This window comes from Borostomias antarcticus (genome assembly GCF_949987555.1).
Source record: "Borostomias antarcticus genome assembly, chromosome: 2".
NCBI classification, from domain to species: Eukaryota; Metazoa; Chordata; class Actinopteri; order Stomiiformes; family Stomiidae; genus Borostomias; species Borostomias antarcticus.
This window is the reverse complement of record NC_140235.1, coordinates 670659-680658: the sequence shown is the minus strand read 5'-3', so window position 1 is coordinate 680658 and position 10000 is coordinate 670659. Positions and strand designations below refer to the sequence as shown.

At 51.0% G+C, this 10000-nt stretch overlaps 1 protein-coding gene across 2 annotated transcripts in view; it reads left to right on the top strand.

The window, feature by feature from the left end:
- Positions 1–10000, top strand: part of LOC311319791 (sorbin and SH3 domain-containing protein 1-like) — a 77069-nt gene that overhangs the window by 18733 nt on the left and 48336 nt on the right. For both annotated transcript variants that reach the window (XM_084451396.1, XM_084451395.1), the window contains exons 2-6: positions 2862–2901; positions 3949–4041; positions 7392–7508; positions 8336–8442; positions 9105–9288. In XM_084451396.1, coding sequence (XP_084307522.1) covers positions 4008–4041; positions 7392–7508; positions 8336–8442; positions 9105–9288 — 442 coding nt within the window. In that variant the 5' untranslated portion in view covers positions 2862–2901; positions 3949–4007. The remainder of the gene's footprint in view (positions 1–2861; positions 2902–3948; positions 4042–7391; positions 7509–8335; positions 8443–9104; positions 9289–10000) is intronic.

Genomic DNA, 10000 nt, shown 5'->3' with positions numbered 1-10000 from the left:
TAGGGGGGTCACTGTGTTTTAGGCTGGTCAGAGGGGGTAGGTGGGTCACTGTGTTTTAGGCTGGACAGAGGGGGTAGGTGGGTCACTGTGTTTTAGGCTGGACAGAGGGGGTAGGTGGGTCACTGTGTTTTAGGCTGGACAGAGGGGGTAGGGGGGTCACTGTGTTTTAGGCTGGACAGAGGGTGTAGGGGGGTCACTGTGTTTTAGGCTGGACAGAGGGGGTAGGTGGGTCACTGTGTTTTAGGCTGGACAGAGGGGGTAGGGGGGTCACTGTGTTTTAGGCTGGACAGAGGGTGTAGGGGGGTCACTGTTTTTTAGGCTGGACGGAGGGGGTAGGTGGGTCACTGTGTTTTAGGGACAGAGGGTGTAGGGGGGTCACTGTGTTTTAGGCTGGACGGAGGGGGTAGGTGGGTCACTGTGTTTTAGGCTGGACAGAGGGTGTAGGGGGGTCACTGTGTTTTAGGCTGGACGGAGGGGGTAGGTGGGTCACTGTGTTTTAGGCTGGACGGAGGGGGTAGGTGGGTCACTGTGTTTTAGGGACAGAGGGGGTAGGGGGGTCACTGTGTTTTAGGCTGGACAGAGGGGGTAGGTGGGTCACTGTGTTTTAGGCTGGACAGAGGGTGTAGGGGGGTCACTGTGTTTTAGGCTGGACAGAGGGGGTAGGGGGGTCACTGTGTTTTAGGCTGGACAGAGGGGGTAGGGGGGTCACTGTGTTTTAGGCTGGACGGAGGGGGTAGGTGGGTCACTGTGTTTTAGGCTGGACGGAGGGGGTAGGTGGGTCACTGTGTTTTAGGCTGGACGGAGGGGGTAGGTGGGTCACTGTGTTTTAGGCTGGACGGAGGGGGTAGGTGGGTCACTGTGTTTTAGGGACAGAGGGGGTAGGTGGGTCACTGTGTTTTAGGCTGGACGGAGGGGGTAGGTGGGTCACTGTGTTTTAGGGACAGAGGGGGTAGGGGGGTCACTGTGTTTTAGGCTGGACAGAGGGGGTAGGGGGGTCACTGTGTTTTAGGCTGGACAGAGGGGGTAGGGGGGTCACTGTGTTTTAGGCTGGACAGAGGGGGTAGGGGGGTCACTGTGTTTGAGGCTGGACAGAGGGGGTAGGTGGGTCACTGTGTTTTAGGCTGGACGGAGGGGGTAGGGGGGTCACTGTGTTTTAGGGACAGAGGGGGTAGGTGGGTCACTGTGTTTTAGGGACAGAGGGGGTAGGTGGGTCACTGTGTTTTAGGGACAGAGGGGGTAGGGGGGTCACTGTGTTTTAGGGACAGAGGGGGTAGGGGGGTCACTGTGTTTTAGGGACAGAGGGGGTAGGGGGGTCACTGTGTTTTAGGGACAGAGGGGGTAGGGGGGTCACTGTGTTTGAGGCTGGACAGAGGGGGTAGGTGGGTCACTGTGTTTGAGGCTGGACAGAGGGTGTAGGGGGGTCACTGTGTTTTAGGCTGGGACAGAGGGTGTAGGGGGGTCACTGTGTTTTAGGGACAGAGGGGGTAGGTGGGTCACTGTGTTTAAGGGACAGAGGGGGTAGGGGGGTCACTGTGTTTTAGGCTGGACAGAGGGGGTAGGGGGGTCACTGTGTTTTAGGGACAGAGGGGGTAGGGGGGTCACTGTGTTTTAGGGACAGAGGGGGTAGGTGGGTCACTGTGTTTTAGGGACAGAGGGGGTAGGTGGGTCACTGTGTTTTAGGCTGGACAGAGGGTGTAGGTGGGTCAGTGTGTTTTAGGCTGGACAGAGGGTGTAGGGGGGTCACTGTGTTTTAGGCTGGACAGAGGGGGTAGGGGGGTCACTGTGTTTTAGGGACAGAGGGGGTAGGTGGGTCACTGTGTTTTAGGGACAGAGGGGGTAGGTGGGTCACTGTGTTTTAGGCTGGACAGAGGGTGTAGGTGGGTCAGTGTGTTTGAGGCTGGACAGAGGGGGTAGGGGGGTCACTGTGTTTTAGGCTGGACGGAGGGGGTAGGGGGGTCACTGTGTTTTAGGGACAGAGGGTGTAGGGGGGTCACTGTGTTTTAGGGACAGAGGGTGTAGGTGGGTCACTGTGTTTTAGGCTGGACGGAGGGTGTAGGTGGGTCACTGTGTTTTAGGGACAGAGGGTGTAGGGGGGTCACTGTGTTTTAGGCTGGGACAGAGGGTGTAGGGGGGTCACTGTGTTTTAGGCTGGACAGAGGGGGTAGGTGGGTCACTGTGTTTTAGGGACAGAGGGGGTAGGTGGGTCACTGTGTTTTAGGCTGGACGGAGGGGGTAGGTGGGTCACTGTGTTTTAGGCTGGACGGAGGGTGTGGGGGGGTCACTGTGTTTTAGGCTGGGACAGAGGGTGTAGGGGGGTCACTGTGTTTAAGGCTGGACAGAGGGGGTAGGTGGGTCACTGTGTTTTAGGCTGGACGGAGGGTGTGGGGGGGTCACTGTGTTTTAGGCTGGACAGAGGGGGTAGGTGGGTCACTGTGTTTTAGGCTGGACGGAGGGTGTACCTGTAGGGTGTAAACCGATGAGTCCTCTGCTTCCTCTCAGTCCAGCCGTACTGGATCCTGTTTCAGCGTGTAACTCTACCAGAGGTGCGCCACCTTCTCATTAGCTGGATGCGGCTCCCAAAAGCAGCTATTTTATGCATCAGTGCCACAGAAGTTCAGCGTTAAAGTGATTGATGAAAAGGATCCATGCAGCCTCCTGCTGTGTCGTACGTGTGCCCCTCGCTCTCTATCTGAATAAAAAACAAAAAATCCCATGATCCCGCTGTGCCTGGTCCTCTCCCAGCACAGACGGGCTCGGGAACAAACTGCTGCTCTCTCCTCAGAACACCCCACTGACTTCTGGGATATATTTTGCTGAAATCTACTTTGTCCTAATGTTTTCCTTCCCCTCCTTCTCTCCAGGCCTGTCCAGCAGGGGGCAGTGTGAGCTCCTCCTCCCCCAGTGAGTGTGAGGCTTGTTGTGATCAGTTCAGCAGCTGAGAAGAGTGTGTGTTGCATATGAGGAAGGACTGACTTACATGCTAGTTTAGGAGGGTGTGCTTCTGCGCCTGTGAGACAGTATTTACCACATTAATATATGTATTGAGACAGACAGACACACACACACACACTCTCACACACAGATTATCATTAATGCTTATACAATATACAGTATCTAGTCTCTGTATGTTGAGTCCGTATTCAGGAGCGAAACACAGAGTCTCTATTGTCCTCCATGTTTTCAGAGCTCATTGTTCCACAGCACTGTTCTGTCTGTCAGTAGCATCTCCTTCCTGGAATCCATCTTCCCTCACTTCCTTCTATCCTCCCTCACTTCCTTCTGTCTTCCCTCACTTCCTTCTATCCTCCCTCACTTCCTTCTATCCTCCCTCACTTCCTTCTATCCTCCCTCACTTCCTTCTATCCTCCCTCACTTCATTCTATCTTCCCTCACTTCCTTCTATCCTCCCTCACTTCCTTCTATCCTCCCTCACTTCCTTCTGTCTTCCCTCACTTCCTTCTATCTCCCCTCACTTCCTTCTATCTCCCCTCACTTCCTTCTATCTCCCCTCACTTCCTTCTATCCTCCCTCATTCCTTCTATCCTCCCTCATTCCTTCTATCCTCCCTCACTTCCTTCTATCTTCCCTCACTTCCTTCTATCCTCCCTCACTTCCTTCTGTCTTCACTCACTTCCTTCTATCCTTCCTCACTTCCTTCTCCCCTCTGACCACCAGTGTGGTATCTGTTGTTGTGTTTTGTTCTCAAAGGAAGGATTCTATATCTGTATCTCATGTATCTACAGTACAGAACAGTACATGCCATTCACCATTTACCATTTATTTACATGCCCACTTTATTCAGAACCAGCGTCATTTATTGTATTATCTACTAAATACTGGTGTAGAAAATACTTCCTTCCTCAAGTTCTCAAGTTCTGTGTGTGTGTGTGTGTGTGTGTGTCTATGTGTGTGCGTGTGTGTGTGTGTGTGTGTGTGTGTGTGTGTCAGCTCCCCCTGCGGCCCCCTGTCCTGTCCCGGTGTCTGCGTTCAGGACCGCCCCTCGGAGGATGAAAGGCTCTCCTGACCTCATTCCCTCCGCAGGTGAGCAGCTCATTAACACCTCATCCATCTTTCATCAGCCTGAACACAGGAAGCTCAGCAGGACACCTCAACACGTCATCAGCCTGAACACAGGAAGCTTAGCAGGACACCTCCAACACTTCATCAGCCTGAACACAGGAAGCTTAGCAGGACACCTCCAACACTTCATCAGCCTGAACACAGGAAGCTTAGCAGGACACCTCCAACACTTCATCAGCCTGAACACAGGAAGCTTAGCAGGACACCTCAACACTTCATCAGCCTGAACACAGGAAGCTTAGCAGGACACCTCAACACGTCATCAGCCTGAACACAGGAAGCTTAGCAGGACACGTCCAACACTTCATCAGCCTGAACACAGGAAGCTTAGCAGGACACCTCCAACACTTCATCAGCCTGAACACAGGAAGCTTAGCAGGACACCTCAACACGTCATCAGCCTGAACACAGGAAGCTTAGCAGGACACCTCCAACACTTCATCAGCCTGAACACAGGAAGCTTAGCAGGACACGTCCAACACTTCATCAGCCTGAACACAGGAAGCTTAGCAGGACACGTCCAACACTTCATCAGCCTGAACACAGGAAGCTCAACAGGACACCTCCAACACGTCATCAGCCTGAACACAGGAAGCTTAGCAGGACACGTCCAACACTTCATCAGCCTGAACACAGGAAGCTTAGCAGGACACCTCCAACACTTCATCAGCCTGAACACAGGAAGCTTAGCAGGACACCTCAACACGTCATCAGCCTGAACACAGGAAGCTTAGCAGGACACCTCCAACACTTCATCAGCCTGAACACAGGAAGCTTAGCAGGACACCTCAACACTTCATCAGCCTGAACACAGGAAGCTCAGCAGGACACGTCCAACACTGGCTGCTTAACAATGTGCACTTATTTAAAGTCCAGGTTAACCCAGTTCAATTTTTTGTTATGAGCTTCACACACCACAGGAAAACATGTCATTAACCACCCAGCCAAATCTGAGTGATTAAAAATGTCGCTAAGTATATAAAATAAGGCTTCAAAATCGGTTAAAAATCAGCAGCATTCTCTGGTCTGAGACCGTGGGGGCGTGTCTGCTGAAGGCACCGAAGCCACACCCAATTGCGTGGGGAGGGGGTGTGGAGGGAAGAACCTGTCAAATAGTACCGTTCTCTGGTCTGCATAGTCACACTGGCACGCTGTCTCTTTTGTGGTAGGAAGGCACAGCTTTGTGAAAACAGGAGAGAGGAGTTGAAATTACACTTGTCTAATGAATCAAACGCACAGATGCTTCCTCCTAACCTACCTCCTGACAAACACAGGTAAAACTGTAGCTACTCTATACCAACGCGCCAGTGTTACTGCCCTTAGATGCAAAATACAAAAACAGGCAACGAGGAATGTATGAGTCTGTCCCTATTTTCTCCCTGCCACCTCCGGACCCATTCCTATCCCTCCCAGGCGATCCTGTCGTCCCTTGGGATCAATGGAAAAAGTTGTTTAAAATGTACCTTTTAGTCACTGGCTTGAACAGCGCTGATAGCGCGAAGAAGCGTACTACCGGAGTTGATAATCGGGACAGACTCATCCACTCTCGTTGGCAATGTTATGTGTGAGAATAACGAGCACTCGGCTTCAACTTTCCCGCAACATATCCAACAGAACTGTAATGTTCAGCCAGTAGCCGCCGAGCACCGCTTCGCTGGGAGAGGGTGCGTCTTTCTCCAGCTGCAGCTGGTCTACCTAACCATCCCCCTCGCTCCCGGTCTCCCGCTGGTCTACCTAACCATCCCCCTCGCTCCGGTCTCCTAACCATCCCCCTCGCTCCGGTCTCCCGGTCTCCTAACCATCCCCCTCGCTCCGGTCTCCCGGTCTCCTAACCATCCCCCTCGCTCCCACCTCCCGGTCTCCTAAACATCCCCCTCGCTCCCACCTCCCGGTCTCCCGCTGGAGAAATATACTGTCACCATTACCGGTGAACCCATACGCACATCAGGTGCCACAAATATGGCAGGCAGTTTCTGTATAGTTAACGCTTATAGTCATAATATATCATCCGTAACGTTATTTGGTGGGTGGTCGCCTGGTCGGTGCTGCTATGTTAGCTAGACTAAGGTTATATACACACTCCCATCTGAAACAAGCTACATAGCTAATGTTAGCTATAATTCCTCCTAAGATTACATAATTCATCATAGCTGACATTACCACATACATGTCAAGACATATTTTGTATATTAATAGCAGTGTATTTTCCTATTGCTTACGTTACCTAGCTAACGTTATAACGTTAATAAGCTATAAGCACACAAGGCAGCGGTGTCGGCACCAAAGGTTGATGCGACAGGAGAATGGAGGCCGGGGAGGGAGATGGTTGGCTCCGCCGAATTCACCAGGACCAGTCGTGAGTCTGTGAAACCCAAAAGCCTCATATTATAATTGCAGAAGCTTTCGGGAGTGAAATGTTTGCTGCAGAGGCGGGCGCTAGCGGTGACAGACTCCTCTGTAACACCATGGCTCTTCAAAAATGCTAACCATTTGCTTCTCATTTCAGCTTTACTCGGGAGTGAAAGAAGCAGACCTTATCATCCCATTCCTGCTGGCATCCAGGAAGGATGCATTTTCGTTTAGATTTATGCATAGGCATTGCTAACTAAGAAAAACTAGCTAATTCTAGACTGTTGGTTAAAACTAGCTAATTCTAGACTCAAGATTGAGCAGGAAAACCGGAGATTCAAATCCGTTCTAGCTTTATATAGTGTTAGGGCGGGGATATGCTAAGAACACCGCTCTACGTCATCCGGTACCCGTTTTAAGCCCGCCCAGAAAATCCGGAAATCAAAACTGGTTAAAAACACAAAACTGGTCTAACTTCACAATTCAGTACTACACATGGTTCATCCCATTTTTACATGTTATCAGCAATGCATCACTAACACATAGAATGTGTTTTCAAGCAAATCTCTGATTTTGGTTAACTGGGACTTTAAACAACACACTTAGTCAATACCATACAGTGGCTCTACTTTAGCTGTCTGGCAGGCTAATTTAGAGCTGTGTGCTAATGACTCGCTAATGACGTTAGCCTCATGATACGTGTGGAAGACACTATTCGGTGGCCTGGATTTGAAATTCTATTCTAGTCATTCAGGGCAGGAGGTGTCATGGACTCCCAGCAGCGCTGAAGCGATGAGACGGCGTCTCCAGGCCGATACTGCGGCGCCCCCGCTAGCTGTAGCCAATGATAGCGCTGGATTAGAACCAGCGAGGCGTCGTTTGACCCAAGAACCAGATACTGGAGAGACTCTAGGGATGATGACCACATCCTGTGGGAACTGACCTGTTCATCCCTTCCTCAGCAGTGGACCCGTCCAGGGTGTGCAAAGGGAAGGGGGTCGTGACCCTGAGAGCCACGCTCATCCACATCGACGATGAGGACTCGGTCAGCGAAGAGTCCAACGTGGACACAGCTCAGAGTAAGTCTCTACGGCAACGCTAGTGTGAAGTGTGTGTGATGGGGAGGTGTGTCTCTAGCGGTCATCCTCCTGAGCAGGAAAGAGAGGAGAGGAGAAGGGATGACACATTCTGGATAGGAGATGTTAGGAATGTGAAAACTAGCTGTATTCAGTGTTTGACTCAATCTTTTTTATCTAAAAATACTTAAGATACCTTCAATTTAAATTATCTACTACAATATGTTTTGTTACTCAACTTAGATAACGGTCGCATTCTGAAGGGTGTTTATGTTTGGCTGTCGGGAGCACAGAATTATTTACAGTTGACCGTTCCTCATATTTCCCTGCGCCTGTCGAAGAGGCGTTGGGTCGGATCCTGCCCACGCTGCACTTTGGAACTGGGGCCGTGTTTGTTGCGTTCAGCGCGTTCGAACCGGCCTGGACGCCGGCCAAGGCTGCTGGGAGATGCTGTAATTGTTGTCCAGACTGAACATAAAGGCCAGTGGAACAAACAGCCTTCACAGGCCCCTGAATAGGAGCGTTGTTCTCATCACAAAGTTCGTAGATTGTGGGAGAAGCTTTTTTTTTTTTTCTCCATGGGGATATTAGCGACCGCTGTCTGTGAACACCGCCATGGGAGGCGCAGGGCGCCACGGGACCAGCCAGGGACTCATTTAATTAAGGGTTCATTCTTTCCCGGGGACGGTTTTGTGTTACAGGTTCTGTGCCAAAGTGACACACAGCCCAGTGCTTTTGTGTGGAGTACTCTCGGTTTCTCTGGCCTCCTGAGAAGGTTCCCTGCTGAGCGGTTCTGCTGAAGAACTGAACGTGTTGTGGAACTATTTCAGGTGACTGGACCAGCCAGATCAATGGAGGCAGTGCTCAGACGGGATTGGCTGAGGGAGTCAGTGACATCACAGCTGATTTACCTTCAGTGAACAACACACAGTCCCAGGTTTGTTGACATCTAAAGTATTGAGTTGGTATTTTGTGTTTTGTTGATTATGTCATAATGGCAGGTTTGTGCTCATCGATGAAGGAGCCTACATGGGGGTTCCTCCCAAAAGAACTGAAAGAACTGAATCAATCAATCAATCAATCAAAGCTTTATTCATATAGCGCATTTCATACCCAGAGGCAACACAATGCGCTTTACAGAGAACAAGGGAGGAGGGCATACGACCCACTCTACATATTCTTACTGAAATAACCCAATAGTAAAAACATGCCGAGGAACAGATCGCTAAGATGTCCGTCCCTGGTGAAGACGGATAGGAGCGCTTGGTTGGTCCCCGGGTGCGGCCCCTGCACGCTGCCCACGGTCTGCTCCCAGCTGCCCTCAGGGGGAGGACGACAGCATGGGGGAAGAGCCGGAGAAGACTTTCATCAGTCCACATTCCTTTCTACTCCTCTCCACTCCTTCATTGTGTGTGTGTGTGTGTGTGTGTGTGTGTGTGTGTGTGTGTGTGTGTGTGTGTTTTGCCGTTGCTGCCTCATCACCGTATGCTGCGTAGGCCTCACTGTATGACAATAAAAGCTTGTTTGTTTGTTGTTTGTACAGTTGAAATAACTATATTACTATAACAACATGGCTTTTACTTTTGATTCTGTCATCAGACGAGTTCACCTGTGAGCACAGAAGAGTCTGCTTCCTCCTCCGATCTCCAGAACCATCTGACATCATCAAGAAAGACCCCCTCGGCCCACCCCTCCACGCCCTGGGCCCACCCCTCCACCCCCTCGGCCCACGCCTCCACCCCCTCCGTCAACCCAGCCATCGTCCTACTACAGCACTGCAGAGGTAAGGACAGTCCAGCACTGCAGAGGTGAGGACAGTCCAGCACTGCAGAGATAGGGGAGTAAAGGATGACATTGCTTTGGAATCTGTTGGCCATTGCTTAGTGAAAATGAGGCAAGGGGACTTTCTGAGTCTTAGTTATGGAGGGTCATCTCTGTGAGAGAGAAACCCTGTATCAGGTCCACAGACCAGTCCTCATCGGTCAGCTTCCCTTTATCATCCTGTCCTTGTCCACTTCCACCTCTGTCCTTCCCAGAGAAACAAAAGCATCTTTGTCGTTTGGAAGGTATGCGTTGAAACTCGTCATAACCCGTCGTCGTAAAACCACGTTCTTCCAAATATGTTCGTTCCTGGTTCTGGCTACACTAGCAAACATTCCTATTCACCATGGGCAACATTGTGTTGTCTTGTTTACCAGTAAGAGCAATCTGCTGCTCCCGCCCCCTCCTGTCCTGCTATCCGCTGAGTCAGCGTGCTGAAGGGGTTCTGCTCCCCGCCCTCCCGCTTGCATCATCACTTCAACGCCTCATGTAGCCCAGTGTGTGTATCGTGAATGACCGTCATAGAATCGCTCATCTCACTGAAGGACAGTCCACACAGAAGCAGTCTGATAGATATTTGTCTAAATACTGTGTGCGCATTGTGCATTGTGTCCTTTGTATCTCAGACTGTTTGTGTTGTGATATGTTTATGTTTACAGAGGGTATATCCATGT